Source organism: Echiichthys vipera (assembly GCF_963691815.1).
Source record: "Echiichthys vipera genome assembly, chromosome: 10".
NCBI classification, from domain to species: Eukaryota; Metazoa; Chordata; class Actinopteri; order Perciformes; family Trachinidae; genus Echiichthys; species Echiichthys vipera.
The window spans coordinates 6,617,037-6,637,136 of record NC_139835.1 but is presented as its reverse complement, the minus strand read 5'-3'; the positions used below and the strand labels follow the sequence as shown (position 1 = coordinate 6,637,136).

The 20,100-nt window shown below is 39.9% G+C and overlaps 1 protein-coding gene across 14 annotated transcripts in view; it reads right to left on the bottom strand.

Moving 5' to 3' along the window:
• Positions 1–1,531: 1,531 nt before the first annotated feature.
• Positions 1,532–20,100, bottom strand: part of tns1b (tensin 1b) — a 220,959-nt gene continuing 202,390 nt past the window's right edge. For 8 of the 14 annotated variants that reach the window (XM_083922296.1, XM_083922289.1, XM_083922301.1 and 5 more), the window contains 13 exons: positions 18,011–18,106; positions 17,049–17,229; positions 15,168–16,210; positions 14,991–15,077; positions 12,987–13,115; positions 12,708–12,806; positions 11,176–11,253; positions 10,635–10,703; positions 8,422–8,448; positions 6,845–7,013; positions 5,745–5,813; positions 5,486–5,515; positions 1,532–5,077 (listed from right to left, as the gene is read on the bottom strand). In XM_083922296.1, the coding sequence (XP_083778422.1) occupies positions 4,939–5,077; positions 5,486–5,515; positions 5,745–5,813; positions 6,845–7,013; positions 8,422–8,448; positions 10,635–10,703; positions 11,176–11,253; positions 12,708–12,806; positions 12,987–13,115; positions 14,991–15,077; positions 15,168–16,210; positions 17,049–17,229; positions 18,011–18,106 (2,216 nt within the window). In that variant the 3' untranslated portion in view covers positions 1,532–4,938. The remainder of the gene's footprint in view (positions 5,078–5,485; positions 5,516–5,744; positions 5,814–6,844; positions 7,014–8,421; positions 8,449–10,634; positions 10,704–11,175; positions 11,254–12,707; positions 12,807–12,986; positions 13,116–14,990; positions 15,078–15,167; positions 16,211–17,048; positions 17,230–18,010; positions 18,107–20,100) is intronic. The other 6 variants (XM_083922295.1, XM_083922294.1, XM_083922299.1 and 3 more) reach the window with 3 other exon arrangements.

The following is a 20,100-nucleotide window of genomic DNA, read 5'->3' as shown; positions in this document are numbered from 1 at the left end:
ATGTTTATAAACAATGTATCAATATGCTGCGAGAAAGTTTGAGTTCACGTGGGGGGTGGTGTGTGTGTGCACCTGTATGCGTGTGTTTGTGCGTGTGTGTGTGTGTCTGTGTGTGTGTGTGCGTACGTGCGTGCGTGTGTGTTGGTGATGTGGGCCATAACTGTGCACATTGGGCCATAATTGATCCTCAGAGCCACCCATAGATTTTAAGTGATGCATACAACAGCCAGTATTCTCTGCCGGGTCATCTTGGACCCGTAACACCACAGAAAATTGATTTTGCTGCATTTAAATAGGTGTGTCTGAAGATGAGATGAAGCCTCATTCCAGGACAAAAAAGGAAAGTGTACTTTTTCCATAGTTAAACTTAAAAAAGGGTCAATTTTGACCCTAACACAACAGAAGGGTCTGCGTTTCCATCATTGTATTAAGCTTTTAAGGGCACAGAACATTGCTGTCCATAACATTTTATAACAACAATTTCAAACTTTAATAGACCAATGCAGTGATGTCATGAGATTGCACTACCAACAATCCTTGGTCATGCGTTTTAATAGAAACACCATTTATTGCTATTGTACTGTAACTCACAAAGACTGTAACATAGTGTGTGTATTCCTCCTGGAGCCTGAAGCCATAGTTACTTCTGCAATCAAAATAAGTGAATACAAACATGCAAACTGCTGATGTAATATAACGTTTTGGATCTTAGAAGGGTTTTCATTACGGTAACAAAATCTATGACAAATAAAAAATAAATCTAGGGTCTTTTTTTAAATGCAGTTTCAAAGTTATTTTTAAAATGCATTTCTGAAGAAGAAATAATGACTTCTGTTGGGTCAAGCCCTCTAAACTAAATAACAGGTTTGTCACCTTTCAAAACACATAGCATTTTAACTGTTACAAACAAAATTTATTTTTCCTTATGTGCCGTTGCAATGGTTAAGGTTTGGTGTAGTCAACTAAAACTGCATGGCTATGGCAACATAGGGGTTTGGGTAAAGAAAATAATATTCTGATTGGTTAAGGTTAGAAAGATTGTTTTGTGACAATATAATAACTTCACACTTCTTCCTCTGAGAACAAATAAACCATTTTCATAGCAAAAGTCAGAATCTTGAATATTCTGTTATACAAAGTGGATGTTAATGAAATATTTGGGTTATTAATCCCTTACTACATTTCGATCTAGCTTTAATAGCTTATTTAGATATTTGGCAATTTCTGTGCACAATGTACCATCAAAAATTGTTATTATTGCTACTATTCTTTATATTTCTCTGGTCTCTGTAATTCATAAATAAAGCATAGAGTGTGGTCTAGACCTGCTCATTATGGCCTGAGCTTAACTTTTGTTATGATTTGTCACTATAAATAAAACTGAATTGAAAAAAATCCAAAAGATCCAAAGCAAACTCTTTTATGGCATACTGACCTGAAACCTCTATATTCCCATTCAGTAGGTGTAACAGAGAAAGAAATGATATGTTTAACAAAAAGACAATCGTTATAGACTTGGATTTGTACTGCTTTTTAATGTGTTTTTTTCCCATCAGAAATAGTAAAAGCCATACAATGTAGCCAACCAAAAATGACAACGCTCTCTATACAGGCATAGAAGCTCATTCACACACATTCTACAGTCCACGCTGATCTGTCAAAGTGGCCAGATGCCACTGGAGTTTCTGTCTCGGCAAACAAATGGCGAACATTCAGTTTGAAGAGGAGGACGTCCTCTTTTCTCTACAAGCATTTCGTAGGCAAAAATATAGATTCTTCTGTCTCATAAGCTGAGTGAAGACACAGTCGTCACAGGGAAATCAAATCCTGATGATAACTACCTACTGGCGTGTCTCTGGAAAGGGCTGGATTGAGTTAGACTTGAGGATACTGTGTACAGATTACAGTCAGCAGCGTTTAGGTAACAACTTGACTCGAGCATGCAGGCTCTTGCTAATAAATAATGGAACATTCTAGTCAGATATAAAAGCCCTGTAAGTGCTGTATTTTTTTTTCTTCGAAGAAATACATTTGAGTGAGAATGTAGGCTACCCAATAATCCTTTTTTAATTAGTTTACATCATGCTTCCAACTGATCCTGTAGCATCAGACATACTCTCGACACCTCGATCCTTGAATGGGACTTTAAAATTCAAAACTCATTTGCTAAGAACACTAGCATATGAATTAACATTAAAATTAAAGTTCTTTTTCTCAGTGATCAGATTACTTCACTCAAACATTTACCCTTTGACATGCCATAATCACAGCTAAAACACTGTTAGAATAAAAATGGTTGCTTTGTAATGATGTTTCCACACCACATGAGGGCAGCATCTACTCACTGATTTGACTGGTTTTCCATGAACAAGCTCCAGAACCACCCTGAGGTGCTGCACAGGAACTAGTATGTCTGCCTCCACACATGCAATTATGACATGAAATGGGCCCATTAATGTCCAGATCTTCTCTTTTGACAAGTAAAAACACACTGATAATACTTCAACATATAAGTGCTAAACTTGGACAATGTATTTTCTCGGCAGGTTTAAGTTAATAATAAAATAATTGTGTTTAGGATAACTCCAATTTGGACTTTAGTAACAGCAATCTTTCATACAAATATTCCCCCTCTCTAAAAAACAAACAAAAAACGCCTCCCCAAGAAAACTAGAATGTTAACAAAAAGAAATAATTCTGTGAAAAAAACATTCAAAAACAACAGTTTGAAATGCACACACTTTACACTTTATATGTCAATGACTTTAGCCAAAATAAAAAGCAATCTTCTCTTCTCGCTGTCAGTAATCTTGATGTATACTTCACAATATATGTATACAAGATAACATAAAGCAACAAAGCAAAAAAAATAAATATCTTAAGTCACTGTTTGGAAGTTTTTATATATATCTATATATGTATATTTATATGTATAGCTTACTTTTGGGCAGGGTGTGAGCAGTTTTTGCCGGCTGACGCAAAGAGCTTCTTTCTGTTGACTTTGAACACAGGAAACTGAAGAGCAGTATCGCAACACTTTTCTATAAAGATCGTCCTCACAAAACAACTTTAGGACCTTCGGTGATGAGCAAAATAGTGTGTATATGTGATGCGCAGAATAAACAGTGAATGATGGCAGATAGGAAGCTAATCCAGCCCGTTCTCATTCCCAGGACGTCAAATACCAATGCTTTGTCCCATGCCCTTGGCGTCTGATAGCGCTGCTAAAGGCACCCTTGAGTGTCTGTATTTGACGAACCGGGCTTTTAGCTGTAAACCCATCTGTGTTCCATAATTAGAGGTTTCGAGCAAGTGCACCAGAAGTAAATGGCTTTAAACAAAAAGGGGTGTTATGAATAAACATCACAAAAATGGGCAATACTTGCAGAGGATATTCATACCTGTGATGTGCTTGGCCTGCAAGATTGGCTCAACAGTTACGTAGTCTAGGGCCTTTACTGTGAAAGGTAAGAACGGTAAGATCTGGGATGCATTGCTTCTGTCAAGAATGGGATAAAGGAGCTATTGGGTTGTTGATTTTTTTAAAAATCAACCTTGTTCTGGAAAGAAATTATGTTGCTTTATTGCCACTTAATATTCGCGTTCTGTGACACTAATGACAAAAAGTTGGGATGGGTCAAACACAGGACATTCACTCATGAGACCGCGGTTCATGTCCTGTGCGTCACTTAAGTCAGATCTAGTTACAAACGTACGCATTTGAACCCCACCCACGATCTTTTCCCAACCCTAACCAAGTGTTTCTGTTGCCTAAACCTAATCACAAAGTTTTATTAAAAATTAAGTTCTAACATCTAGTTTAAAACGGCACCGTAGTGGAGCGTCAGTTTGGCGCTCGGGGCTACCCACTGCGTTGAAATGCAATGCCAAGGAGTCCTGACAAAACGTCCGTATGTAACAAGCTGGGATGAGAACGGGTTGTCTGACCAAAGACCAGAGACTTTTTTGTGGATGCAGTGATTCAGTGGGTTTCTTGCTAAAGCTTTCGTGTGTTCGCTTGGATAGTTTTAGCTGATATTGTCAGAAATCTACTGCATCTTTAGAGAGACTAGTGAAGGACCTGGGAAATTTTGGAGAACAACCTTATTTCCAAGTTTGGTTAATTGCATATTTAAGACAGCCTTGAAGAGTATTGTGTTCTTCTTTTTCTTACAAAGCTCTGCATTACAAAAGAAAGTCAGGCACCAAAAGTAATCTAGAACAGTCCTACTCATAAAGCAATCTAGAATATTTACACAGACCTCACCAGCTGCAAAAATGGCTAAAAACATTGTTTGCAAGATGGTTACGGTGCAGAATTGACCTACAGTATCAGTACATACAGAAAGAAACAATTCAGTATTTTTGATTAAGCAGCCATATTTGTTTTACAAAAGAATACTTCCGACCCTCCGACAGTGGCACACTATACATGCCCTGACTACCTTTTTAAAATCTTTGGTTGACCAGTCAAAAGCCTGATAGATTTACAATCCACCTTTATATCACACAACTTGACTTCTTCTTTAAAAAAATTAAAATGAAACAACTGCTAAAAAATAACATTTGCACACACAATGTCATTCCCGCTTCCTGTTAATGTGTTACCCTGCCGGGGGAGATCACAATCGCCTCCCGTCCCATTGTCACACACAGCCACGCCCTTTCCTGCACTTCCTCTGGTCCATTCTGGAGTCCGTCCAAGAAGAAAAGCACATGCATGCAAGCAACGCGCACACACACACACACACACACACACACTCTGTGTTTTGTTCTCTCTCATACACAAACACATACACATAAAAGTAAAAGAGCAGGAAAAATAAGGTGACGTGTAAAAACTTAATTGTCCTAAACAGAAAGTAAGTGTCTGCTGTTAAAAGGAAAGAAAATAACCAAAGGCATTTTTTAAAAAGCATCAGGGTTTGCCGATAGCTCTCATCGTTTCTGCGAGGCGATCATCTTCGAGACGAAGTTGACAATGGCGCTGGCAGGCTGGTCAGGGTCAATCTCAGCGAAGAGGTGGCTGACGTTGTCCGTTGTGCTTCCCTGCTTACGTGCCACAAACCCAAACAGCCTGGGAAGACACAGCAAAAGATTTATTTATTAAAGCTGCCATGTTTAAACACAGGAATCCATATCAATAAACAACTGAAATTACATATCCAAGACCTGTATCGTGTGTCCATTAAAATAGTTTACACCTTCTTTTCTCAAACAATTTCTCTTCTGCTGCAGAGCTCTCTGGTGATGATTGGCTGCAGCGGTTATTCAAATTGCAGCAGCCCAAACCGACAATTTTCAGCATTGCTGCTTTTCTACGATTTTAGCTGTGCTAAAAACCTTTCTGTGGTCCTTTTGTTAGGATGAATATCATTTGACTTAGTAACTGAGTAAATATTCCTCACTGAATCATGTGCTTCCCCCGTGTTCTGTAGAAAGATCAGATCAACAGTAGCACTGTAATCCACAAAGGTTGACTTACTTGACTTGGCCTCCTTCAGGCTTGTTCCACCTGCAAAGATTTGAAGAAAGAATATGTTAACATTTTAAGAGTGCTACATACAAATTCATTTTGGACTTGCTGGTAAGGGGTTAACTGCATCAACAGAGGGAAACACCAGACTCACACAATCAATAATAGTACAAACAGTGGACAATAAGCTTTTTTTAAAAATATATTGGAACTTATTCATTTTGCATCTGAGCTGCCTAAAACAAACAACAAATGTCTCTGTACTTACTTCCGGTCCTGTGGGTCAGTATCGCAGAACGTGACAGTGTTGGTAGGGTAGTGGCGTCTGAAGAAAAGCCTGTAAAAGCAGAAAGCCGAAATAGAGATTACAGAAACACAGATAGAATTTTTTTTTTACTTTACAGTGGGCCAAAATGTATTTAATCTGAAGTAGGGCTGAAACAATTAATCGAGTAACTCGAGTTACTCGATTACAAAATTGATTGGTTTAATTCCTATCTTGTGCGTTGTGCGGCCTGTTCAGCGCAGGGATCAAACGTCAGACAGATCCACGCTTTTTCACAGAATATGTGTAATAAACTTTTAAATATGTGCCAAAAAAACAGATGAATGCCCCCCACAAGTTGGCAAAACTTATTCAAATCTGTATAGAACAAGTGTGGGTGTCACGTAGAATTTTATGCACCACTTGAACTGTTTAAATAGTAACTTATTCATGTTAAATTGCGAGTGTATTGCCTTCAGCACACACACATCTCATCTCTCTCTCTCTCCCCCTCACGCACACTCAACGATTTGCGACTGGATAAGGTTGAGAGAACGGACCCCGACGGCATGCTACGTCCATTTTTTATATGGTCTATGGTTCAAACACATGCCTCTCTCATTAAACATGTCCATATGTTGCTGTGAGATGTAGCACTACTGCTCCATTTCCATTAATGTTTTGAGGCCAATTCTTTGATGACATATTTGGACCTACCGCGGATACCTGTGATATATCTGTGATAAGCTGAACTTGGCATAGTATTATCCATGACGATGTATTGGCTGGTTTTTAAAGTGGTTTGATTAAGAGTTTTATTCGTCCTGACACCCTACACCAAACTAAAATGGGTTCTTGACTAAAATGCTGTAGTAAATAAAAAGACCCTGATCCTTTAATCCAGTGTTAGCAGTTATGGATTACCTCTGATTGTGTGCAGTGGCTTTTGTTGACATTTGATCTTCAAAAACAAACTTCTGTCTGTAATGTGTTCAGACAGCAAATTCTGCAGTCTGCAGCAAAGTCTCCTTATGTCATGCCATGTGTATCTTGTGAGGCATCTTTCAAACATTAACCACTGGACACATGGTATCCACACTTACTTCCTCTGGTTGTCGGTCAGCGTGATGCCTTGTGAAGACACCTTGAAGTGCACAATGGTGGCAGTAGCTGGCGAAGTGGCAGCTAGTGTCTCAGATATGGCCTTGGCCACAGCCTGAGGGCCTGTCAGGGACTCCATCTCCACTGAGTTGATGTAGAGCACGTTGCATGCTGGGAAGAGAGTGATGTCACAGTCAGATAACAAAATAAATGTCAAGATTACAACACGTGGAACTGGAGAACAGGGCAAAACTATACAAATTGTATTTATTCCAAAATGAATCCTGAACAAAATGTTATTTAAGCTTAAGTTGATAACTTTCTATGAAAAATATATATTTTTTCATATTTATTGAAACTTTCACTATATCCTGATAGCACAATGAGACAGACAATCTGTGAAAAGTCATGTAATTTTACCATCACCTGCTATTCCTGTCTGCTCCAAGAGCCCTCTGTGTGTGCACTTATGGCATCTGCTAGTTTCCACCGCACCAGAAGAAAATCAATTGACGCAGGTTCAACGACTGCTCTGAAATCTGGTCAAACTGTGGAATTAGGCAGGACTGATCAAATATGAATCAATATTATGTTACTGTATTGAATAATTCTCGCGAAAAGTGTTTTCAAAGCATATTTAGTGTACCATTTCTTTGTAAAATTAAGAAACTTTGTGACCAAGTGCAGACAAGACTAAGCCCCGGCCACCAACTGACCACCCGGACAAAGTTTTTCATTTTCCAGCACAATGGTACACTAAAATATGTTTCTGAAATAACTTAATGCAAGAAAATATGCAAGTACAGTAACAGCATATTGATTCATATTTGATCAGTCCTGCCTAGTTTCACAGTTTCAGTCCATGAGCAGTCATTGTCACTGCTTCAGGAACTCCTCAGCTCTGATTGGTTGTCTGTCGGGTGCAGTGGAGGATGATGATGATTTCATTGTATTATTGTGTCATGCCTAGTGAATATGTCCAGCCCACAAGGGCTTGCAAGACACCATTATTAAACAAAGACAGACCAGAAACAAAAAATAGATGCTTAACAATACTAATACTAACAAAATAAACCATCCTGGCGTTTCTTCTAGGCTTTTGCAACAAAAGAGGAGAACTTATAAACATTGCAGATCTAGCAGATGACATTAGTAGCAGACAGAGAGAGGTAGAGCTACATGATTTTTTCACGAGTGTCTGTCTTAATGTGCTGTCAGGATATAGTGAGAGTTTCAGCAAATATGAAACATTTTTTTAAAGCAAGTAACCAACTATAGCATAAATGCCTATTTTGACCTATTCATGCAAATATATTGATTTCCTCTCATTAGAGAACATGCTGTCTGGAGCAGAGCTGGGTCAAACCATTTTAGAAAAAAAACATCCAAATCATTCCACACAAAACATTCTGCCTGTTACGGAGAGGAAGCTGGACACTTATGTTAACAGACCAAATCTAAATACATTTGGAGAAATCCTGTTGCATTTGTGCAGGTTAAACATACGCAGACGAACAAGAAACATATAGGATGCACATTCCAAGATGTAGGTTTGCAAATAAAAGTGCACAGGGTTTACCATGGGAATCAGCAGGGGTCCTCTGCACTGGGATAACAAGGATGTCATGTTGTCAGAACGAGTGAATAGGATGACTCTGACACATTAATAACGTGGCCATTAAAGGGAGATTCTGGATATTTTTGAAGTGTGGTTGTATGAGGCACTTATCCATAGTCAGTATAATAGGAATTAATTTTGAAACACTTTAAAGATGGGGGTGTCTTCATAAATGTAGCTTTGTGTATTTGGTATTTGGCCATTATGACAATTTAGTTCACCAATAAACTTTCATTACTTTTATTTAGAACTATTCCATACATTACATCCACATGTAAGCTGATGGTTACAGGTAAAAAAAATTTAACCAATCTTCCACTTCCAAAAAAGTTGGGAGTGACTGCAAGATGAGAAAATGTGTTCTGAGGTTTCGGTATCCGAGTTGCAGAATGAGCATCCATTGCTTTCAAAGTTAAATCTTACTCGAAAGAATTCACTGGAAGGATAAATATTATTAATTATTTTAAAATAAATGTCTTTATCTTTGGGTACTATTGGATAATTTAAGAATTCCAATTAGAGTTTAAGTACTTTTTCCGGATCCATGTCACGAAAGTCTAATTCTATTAGTATTAATATTACATTTTTTTCAAGGAATTGAATGTCTCTAATATATAAACTAGGGGTGTCCCTGACTAAATTTTTCATAGTCGTATCCGATTCGTCACGTCTTTCCTATAGTCGACTAATCAGTTTTGTTTTTTTTGCTCATGAAAAACCCTCTGATCCGGGGTGGGGAGCCATGGACACACACATACACATGAAGCAGACGGTGGCTTCTGCACGTGAGTCCAGCACTGCACTGTCACGCGTGTCAGGCAGCAGGGTTACTGAGAGATGTGATTTCTGATTTCTGATAGGAGCATCTTATTAAAAGTATTTGTTGTTATAACATAAATGTGTTTTGTTTGTATCTTTCTTTGACAACAGCTGACAGTATATTTAGAACTGTAGTTTCTCTTTCACAGCGCTGTGTCAGACTGTGTCGGATTGAACGTCTATGATGAAAAACAACAAATGGGCAAATATTCAAAGTAAATGATACTGATGATTAAACAGGAGCAGACTGTTGCATTTCTGATGCCCAAATAGATTTAAAGCCCAGTCAAGATGCACTTTGACGGTGCTGGATCCTGGATAAAACAACTTAGTCTACGATGGGGAGGGGGGTATTCCCGCAAGGAGATAGATTAAAAGCACATTTCACATTTTTAGCAACACTATTTATTAATAAGCTTATATTTATACCCAAATAGGCTATTTATCATGGTTTATTGGGAGAAACCAATCATCTATATGTAAAATCAGACATTCAGCACCCCCAGATCCAGAATGGAATAATCCATTGTTGCATAACCACATTTTGCACATTTTGCGCATTTTGCGTCGATTCCACTGTGAGACTGACAGTCCAAGCAGGCTCCTCAGAGCGAATCGTCGACTAATCAGGGTCACCCTTAATATAAACTAATTTATTCACTTAATTATATGAGCTCTAAATATGCAAGTGAACTGCTTAGCAACTTGAAATTGTACAATTTTACTCACCCTTGAATGTATCTACTAGCTTATCAAAGACAAAATTACTGTTTTTTAACTCATTTAAAAAAAAATTATACTTTTAATTATACCATTTTATGACATATATCATATCCTTCTTTCATGTCTTTTTCTCCATCCATGATAATTTTAGAAATGTTAATCTGACATATTTTTGTAAATTTGTAAATTTAAAATAAAGTTTGATTAAAAAAAAAAAGTATCTACAGTAGATGGCGGCTGGCCCGCCCCCAAATTGGAGAAACAGCCATGAGGACAGGCACTGAAGCTCACAACTGTACTGCTGTTAGCTAAACATACTGTATTTTAGACACCAAAAAGGAGCCCATATAAGATAATCAATATTGGTTTAAGTTGATACTATGTTTAGATTTTTCTTTTTTTTACCTTGCTGTCAGACTGCTCATTCTTACAGGGAGCTGTAGCTGTTATATATGGTATATATATAATGGTCTCTTAAACTTATTGCTATTGCTTGATATACTGACTGGATAAATATCTCATACAACCACACTTCAAAATATTTAAACTTTCCCTTTAACGTCCTAAAATCTCAAAGTTGTGCTGGTCGCCATTTAACAAAGAGAATGAATGAAAGTGAGTTGATTTTTTACCTGCTCCTTGTTTCAGCCTATCAGCCAGTGGATTTGGTGTGGCGACTTCTGGCACTTCCTCGATAAGATCTAAAACAGGAGAAAGGGAACATTTCCAGTTTAAGTTCAGCTTTTTATTATTTGCGCGAAGGGTTCCTGTGTTGTTGGCACTGCAGGAGTAACTTTGTTTTCATCATCATTTCCTTCAGTAAACATCAGCATATGCCTATTAAAATGTTAATTATACGTTCCAATCTCACCACTGATATTGTATACTGTATGTCTAAATGCAATAAAAGACTTTTATGGTTATCAGTTTTAAACCATACTGAGCAACAAAAGCAATGACAAATGGAAGAAATCTCATTTAAAATGTGATGCAGTTGGGGCAACACCTTATGATTTTTTAAAGAAGGTTGACTTGTGTAATACCCTTTCAGTTTAAATATAATTTTTAACTGTAGAGAGCCTGTTAACATAATGTGATCAAAACTGTACTCAGAAGCAACAAAGAATCATTTAAACATGCAACGCTGCTGAACACTCATTTAGATCCACAGACCTGTGGTAGGGATAACTAGTTTGCAGGGTAGGGCCAGTGGCGTGATAGCATGTTGGTAGACCAAGGCAGACAGACAGCCTGTCAAACAGACAAAAGACACATTTTAAACGTTTTTCACATATGCAGTAGTACTGTCCAACAGATTTTTCATAGGCAAATTGACACAGTCCCCCTTTACAGGTCCCATATTCCGGCTATGTTCAGGTTCATAATAGGTTTCTACAAGAACATGTTTCATGCTTTTACGTTAAAAAAACACGTTATTTTTCTCATCCTGTCCGTCTGAATATACCTGTATTCTCCCTCTGTCTCAAACACGTTATTTTTCTCATCCTGTCGGTCTGAATATACCTGTATTCTTCCTCCGTCTCAAACACATTATTTTTCTCATCCTGTCGGTCTGAATATACCTGTATTCACCCTCTGTCTCAAACACTCCATTTTAGTGCCTGTCTCTTTAAGACCCCCTGCTGAAAAAGCCCAGTCTGCTCTGATTGGTCAGCATTACTGTGTCTTTAGCACCTGCACTCTTTGCGTCATTGCAACATGGGAATGACTGTAACACTATACCATCACTTTCTACCTTTATATAGTGTATTTGTGACATCACAGCTGTACAGAAGTCCTGACGGCTCATTTAAAGGCACAGTTTCTGAATACGGGCAGAGTGAATTTCTCTATGGATTGAGTATTTTGATGCTTACATAGTATTTATATAGCACATCAATCTGCTTTATAATAAATAGAAGACACAGAAATGTCACCTTTTACAATATGGGACCTTTCAGTAGCAATAATTAAACAAATAATGTCTTTAATTATTATTAAAGTCACTCCATGTTATCTCCAACAAAACACAATAACATCATGTTCATCAAGTGTTTCAAAGTGTAGGGAAATCCATTATTTGAAAGTTGTTACATAAAATGACATACATCCCTTCTAGTATCAGCTGAAAATTATAGTTATAAGTCACTATTTCTACTATATCCACCTTTAATAAGTTCATTGTGATTAAATAACATTTCTGGCTCTCCCATAATTTATCATCATGGATTTGGTTGATTGCTGCTTGTCAGATTTTTAATTGTAAGTAAAAAATAGTTCAGTAAAGTCATTGTTTTGCATTATTAGCAGCATCATCACACAAGGAAAATATATTGACTGAAGATAAATTGATAAATTGACTTATGGGCTGAATACAGGAGAGGAAGAAGAAATAAAAAGAGGCAAGGTAAAAGTTTACAGAAGTCAGCCTGAAGTCAGCTTGTCCCATTTTGGATTTGGCAGTGGAGCTGTTTCTCTCATTGCATGCACACAAACACACGTCATACAGCCTTATAGTGTAATTTGTAAGGAGAAGATCACTACAATAAATACTATAATTACTGTAGGATTACAGGTTATAGAACTTGGGAAAAAGGTGCAGATTTCAGACACAGAAAGGAGCACTAAGGTTTGACTTTTTGACTTCATTAAGCACATGTGAGCATGTATGCAGGGAGGAAGGAGGGCCTCAGGCTTCCACCTACCAAAGTAAGGCTCGTTGGGACATCCCTTCAGCTTCACTCCTTTGGGGCTGCTCTCAATCAGGAAATGTCTCACCAGCTCGTTGGTGATGTCACCTGCTACTAAAGAGAGGGAGAGGGGTCAGCCAGTCTAGGTCATACACAGCTGATTAACATGGAGACATCACCTCATATCTTTGGTATTTAGATATTAACTTCACCACCATGACCAAAGAACAACATAGTACATAAGTACTTGTTGCATTAGTAAGTTATATACCTAATAGCATCCTGCCCCCTTACCTTTCTTGTTCTGATGCACTGAGGGTGGAGGAGAGGCCACCTTCATAGCCAAGCCATAAGCCCCCCTGAACGAGTGACTGTCCCGAATAACAAAGGCTCCAGGTTCTCTCTCTCTCAACAGGCCAATAGCTGTAACACAGTGGACATTCAGTTAGTTCAGACTATCAGCACATTCATTATGAGGGTAGTGATACATTAGGCCACTTGAAGTATACTTAAGTGGACATGAACAAGTTGTTTATTTTAAGTCATGCTAGTGGCGAGTCTCTAGTGATAGCAGAGTCTCAATCAGTCGGTCACCACTTCGGTCCAGATCAAAGAGCAACCGCAGAGGCTGAAACATGAAGCCAAGACAGAAGTGCCAAAAGCTGCAGTTCTTCAAATGTCCACTTGAGGCTGATCCCAAAAGTGAGTCGAGCCTAATGTTAAAATGTCAAACTCTACAGCAGAAATAAATATGTTTACAGCTCAGAAATGTTTTACCCTGGGACAAAATTAAATTGAAATCCCCCGCCTACAAATTTGGACTATTAATTATACTACTTGAAACTTACGCACTTAGATTTGTGGTGGCTGAAGACCTTTTTATCATTCAAACTGCATTTGAAAAGTGCAATTCTGAATGGAGCCTTTACCAAACTCTTAAAATGTATGTTACTTTATATCAAGAATTGCAGGATCCTGGAAAAACAGGGACGCCGACAATCACAGTTAGCTTAGAGCCTAATTACATCTGCAGTCCACTGTCAGGTCACAATTAATACTTAAAATAACATACGGCACTAAAGAAAACATGACAAAATGCAGGCATAGCAGTACAGATCTTGTGAATTATCAGTATATGTTAGGGAGACTGGCAATGGAAAAGCCTTTTATACAGCATTGGCTGTATTTGGGAGGGTCAGAAAAGGTCAGCTCATTAAAGGATCAAGGTCTGAAGAAGAGGGTAGCAAAACATTAAAAAAAACAACCAAGAGCAAAGTCATGTCCTGACCCTTTGTTTAAAACAATGCTGTCAGTCTGTATTTTATTAAAACTACAGTGTTTAACAAGACACTTTGTTTTAGACATGCTAATGTTCAAGGAGAAGAGCTTTAGATCATTTAGTTCAATGGCTCAGCCTGTCCACATGTGATGGTTTAAGGAAGGAAGATGGATGACACGAGCAACACATGCAGATGTTCCCTAATGCTCTACATATGGTGTGGCTTTTCTTCTGGGAGTGCATGGCACTAAGGATAAACTGTGTGTGTGTGTGTGTGTGTGTGTGTGTGATGTCATTGCAGTTGAGCATATGCTTGTATTTAACATGATATAATCCAATGCTGGCCATGAGAAAATGCAGATGGGGCAGTCACTGACCACACAACCAAACACATGTTAAGAGATGTGTATAGACCGTTTTTTATCTCCGTGCATAATCATTATTACATATGTGTGTATGCATTTATGAAACGCGGTTATGCCCGGATTGTTTGCCTGAAGGTTAACGCCATTACATCATATTTAACAAAAGCATTAAAGTTCAATCATCGCAACCCCGTTTTAAATGCCTCATGGGAATAAAGTTGCCAGAAACAATGGTGGCCTAGTTCCACGTTGAAAAAGAGCACCTTTTCTAACCACTTCCTGCAGCATGATCCACTTCTCCACTGTCAATGACTTTGTGTTGCATATTGCAAACATATTTTTTTGCCCAAATATTGCGAAATACATATCCCTCTTCTCCTTTTCTTTGCAAGGGTAGCCGTTTATCTCTATTGCAAAAATACTTGCATGCTCCAAATGTTTCATCTGCTCCTTAGAAGTGTATAGGGGTGAACCTTTGATATCCAAAACATTTCAGGTGGAATACTTTTTAATAAAATTGTCTAAACATTTTGCCACACTGGCACACAGTGAACCGCCGATCCCCAGCAGTCACCTGGAGCAGAAAGTAGAAGTTAAAGGGCACGACAATATTTGTCTAAAGGTCATTTAAGGGAAAGTCTTTCTGTATTTTACCTTGCTCCCTGGAAATTTCTGGCTTGTACCAGAACTTGGACGTGTCTTGGACAAACTTGACATTAAGCCTGCTCTCAGGACTTCCATCTGCAACAAAAAACAAAAGAATGTCACAGAAAAAGAGAAAAAGTAGCAACAGAGAAGAGCACTTAAATCCGTTGTAATGTATGTCTTTACCAGGCATATTAAACCTTGAGAAGTCAGAGAGGGTGTGGAAGTAGCTGGGATTGCTTCCTCCACTCACAGGGGACATTATCTTCCCATTCAGCGTGCCATAGGACACTGCTCCATTCGGTCTATCGCCACTCGACATGCGCCTCTTCTCTGGAAGCTGTGGCTGGAAACCAGGAGCCGGACTTCCCTGCCGGAACCCTGCACCCATCCCCATCATCCCCCCCTCTTGGTACCCTGCAGGCGAGATGGGGAAGGAGGGAGTGGGTGGTCCCTGGTAGCCTGAGGAGCTACTCTGTCGCGACAGGTTCCCATGTCTCTCATCCGGGGTGGTGTAACCGCTGTGCATGGGGTGACGGTCCAGACTGGGGCTTCTCTGAGATACCTGCGATACAGATGGGTGACGACCCAAAACTGGACTTCCTTGCGGATGTGTGATCGATGGCTGTCGGCTGAGCACGGGGCTGCTCTGCATGGGCTGGCCGAGGGAAGGCTGTCTGCTGAGGACCGGGCTCCGCTGAGACCCCTGTCCCAAAGAGGCCTGTCTGCTGAAGACTGGGCTGCTCTGAGCTCCCTGAGACAGACGATGACCAAGGATGGGGCTGCCACTGAAACCCACTATACCCACATCAAAGCCGTTAGCTGGTGACGTTTGCTGGCCCAAGATAGAACCATCCTGATTAGGACATGAGCGCTGCTGGAGGTGGGGGTTGTAGGTGGAGCCAAGGTTGTTGGTCCGGTGCTGTGCTTGGGGACTTCCACGGCTGAGCATTGTCTGGGAAGGTTCTGAGGTGGGTGGGATGGGATCTGAGGCCACATAGCTCCCCAGCAGGGTATTGGGGCCAAGGTAGGATACCGTTGGGGTAGTAGTGCCAAAGTAGGAAGAGGTTGGAGAGCTGGAATCTAGGTAGGAAGAAGTGGGGGTATTCAGGGCTTGATATGAGGGGGTGGGTGTAGGGTAGGGACTTTCTGTAGCCCGGGAGCGGAAGCCTGAATCAGTAGTGGGTTGGGAAGGAGTGCTAACGTTGCTCTCTGTTAAGGTGTGAACACTGAAAGAGAATTGGAAATCTTTATTAAGTGACATTTTTACACACATTAGACCGTTTATCTGAATGCATGACTTTTCAGGATAAAAGTTTATTCAGTTTTTTTTGTACCCATCCAAAATATTTGAGTATTAAGCGTAAAAAGTGATTCAAAGAAAATAGTGATTGACAGGGTCCTTGCCAAGAAGAAGCAACCTATTGCTCCGATAGACAACTCTTTATTTGACACTGTCCTGCCCCCCCAAAAAATACCCCATAGGTCGTTTGTACAAGCAGCTTATTACAACCCAATTTACATTTGTAGTGATGGCGACCTTTTGTGGCCGTAAGAATTATGACAGGGAAATGTGATGAAATCCTTGTAGGGAGGAGGTCAGGGTGAATGGATGGGTCAAGCAAATACTTTCACCGCTGTTTGTCAACACTGACTTATTTAACATACATTGTAAAACTTACAAATTAACATATACATACGTACGTTCCATGTGCTATGTCAGATACTTGAGTACATAAGTTAAGTTACTTAACAAACATACTTATTTTAACCCAAACCATGATCTTTTGCCTAAACCAAACCAAGTGCTTTGTTGCCTTAACCTAACCGAACTGCAACAGTTTCACATGTTAACCAAGTGTTTAAAACTGTGACAGTTATATTTAGGTATAAGGACGTGTTGATCTGCTGCCACCAGACCTGTAGGTGGATTAGAAGGTAGGAACAAATTATCTATGTGGTTGTATAGGTTGGAGGACTTGTTATGTTTTTAACACATTCACTAATTTCTGGTATAAAATCTGGCCTTGGACCAAATAGTAATAATGCATTATGTATTAGGCTCACCCCTGTGAGTTCTGGATGGGGCTGCTGCTGGACAAAGGTGTGTTCAGTGTGTGGGAGGAGGGACTTGGACTTCTCTGCTGGCCTGTAGTCTCTCCTGGTGGGCTAAGGCCCCGAGGTAACGTGGGCTGCTCTCCGCCTGCCACTGCTGACCTCGCCACTGACTCTACATAGCTTCTTGGTGCTGCATGAGAGAGAAAAAAGTTTTTCTGTGAGCCACACATGTACTCTACTTCTGCTTTTCCCCCCTTAGCTTTATAGCATTGTAGTTGTGGGAAGGTGGTACTATGCCATAGAAAAGAAAACAGTGACAACAGACTGGCACAAGATGGAATAATGTGTCTGTAATGGTGAATGCTGCTGTGTGAGTGGTTGTGAAGGTTCGAGACAGGAATGGTGGAGATTAAAACGTCGAATGTCGATGATGATCTGTGGCAATATAGCAGCACTCTTACCTTCCTCACCCTCACTGCTCTCATCATCTGTGGAGCGTCATTGGAGATAATCCAGAGAAACACAATAATGTAAAAGAACAGAGGTACAGCAAGGGAGTTGAAATAATGTTTTTTTTTCTGTGGCATATGTATTTAATTTGGTGTGTGTGTGTGTGTGTGTGTGTGTGTGTGTGTGTGTGTGTGTGTGTGTGTGTGTGTGTGTGTGTGTGAGAAACTCAATTCATGAGAAATATTACAAGCCTTTATTTGCACAACAAATTGTGCATTTTGAGAAAGGTTGACACACTTGTTGTGTTGGTACACTAGCTTCTTGGTGCAAGGTTTTAAAGATAACCCAACTCAAATGCCTAATCTGTTATATTTGACCAATACATTTCAGTGCATTTTTTGTTTCCCAGTTGAGCATTCCTGTTTTAGGAAAATGACTGATGTAAACAAGCATTTTAGAAAAGAACAACTACTTGGATTTAGTAAGTTTGTGATTCTAATGAACTGAGTGTTACAACCAACCTGAGCCTGTTTGATTGAGGAGGATTTCTGCTGGGTTGTGGGGCTTCAAACCCAGGGCTGACAGTGGAGTCTTGGCAAGACCAGGAGGGGACCGACCTGAAGAGAAAGGGGCACTTATCACCACACAGCATCATACATCATTGACATCTTGACAGCTGCTACCTGTTGATACAGTCTAACAGTGATTTATCATCTACTTTTTTTTTTAGTAAAATGAAATGCCAGTCTATAGAAACATCCAACAAAAAAAAAACTTTTTGGTCTGCTGTATACTAATACACGGATAAACAGCTGTCAAGAAAATACAGAATCAACACAGTTAAACACACAGGAGTACCATGTTCAGAGGGGGGGTTCATGCTCTGATGGAGGGGCAAAACATGCATGTGACTCATCACAATGTGACAAACTGGCCGTGACACCACCTCACCCTACCAACAGCAGAATAAGGTGTGTGTCAAACACAAGATGACTTCAAAGCAGAGCTGGGTCAAACTGAATAAAGGGGGATTTTTTCCCCCTGGAACTCTCCCTGTTACATTTGTATTCCTCAGTAGTAGTATTTCGACTCCTGCCTGTTTTAGTTTTACATTAGCAATGCTAGCATCCCCATATTCCTTTAAATCAAATGCTGCCACAAAGTTGTCACTGTCTATGTAAGAACAGGAACTTTGACCTGGTCTCTGCTACATTAACACCAGAGGGAAAGATCAGGAGTAGAGTGTTTCGCCACAAGAGTCTTACGTCTCTTTTCCACAGCACGGTACGGCTTGATTTGGTCTTTTTGGTTTCCATTAGCAAAAGTGTGGGAAGTAGCTGGTACCGATACAGAGTTAAAATGCTGCAAACCACCGATTGGTCAGAGAGAAACGCCACAAGCGTGGCAGCAGATATTCTGCACCAACACTCCATTTATAAGTAGCCATGTGACGGCTATTTCTTTATGTCACTTGACCCAGATTTAAAAAAATAGCAGATCAAAACCACACCGTACACTACGCGGTGCAATTGACAGTGCAAAAGTTCCTCTGTTTAGTTGCTTATGAAAGGAATTCAGTGATTGTTGCGTTGATGATAACGTCTTGGCAGTTTCATGCAGCATTGCTATGGCGATCAGCTGAGAATCCTGCCTAAAACTGAGGGAGTACTATCCAAAGTGGAAACAAATAGAAAAAAGTACTGGTACAAAAAAGTGAGTTGTCTTGAGCAGAGCCGTACCATACAGTGGGAACATGGCATTAGTCATATCATAGTTAAACCGATCTTACTAGAATCAGCCTAACTGTGAATATATTTTTAATCAGGGTGACTTTAGACTTCATGAGTCACTCTAGTCTTCCTTTAACAATGTCAACTACTCCGTTATTCCCCTCCAGTGGAATCACAAATAATCACGTAGAGGAAGTCCGTATTGCTAGTACAGTTACCAAAGGAAAAGACATAAATTGCTGGTTAATTAAGACTGCTGGGGCAGGGCAGGCAGGGTGCTGGTTGTAGTGAAACAAGGCAGCGACAGGAACCCAAACACAGACGACAACAGCATCACAGAGAGCAGCAGCTGCTGAGAGAGTGGAAGCATGTCTTTGTGCTTTACATGTATGGGTCTCTACATGTGTGTTTTTGTGTGTGTGTGTGTGTGTGTGTGTGTGTGTTTGTATGTCAATTAACGCAATAGTGGAGGCTACTCTCTGTTTTTGCACCACATGCATTTATATCACAGAAAAAGACTTGTAGGGTGTTTACAGTTGCACTGTTGAATATGTAATGTGTATGGGTGTGTCCTATACTTTGTTGCCGTTGCTGCTCTCATGTGGCTTTCATGCCGAAGCGGTGCAGCTAAGTGATGGGTAAAGCTCATTCGGGGAAGGGAAGGGACAGGGACTGGGGGATGGGAGATCCATTTGGCTGACATTGTGGGACAGTGGAACTCCAGTAGAGAGAGACGTGCATCTTCCACTTACCAAAGAATCTGAATCAATTCTTTGTACTTGCAACCGAGATGCCCCACATTTAATCGTGGGTAGTGTGAGGGGAACCAGTTAACACTTGGGAATGTGATTTGAGGACACGCCGCTCAACATGACGGTGTA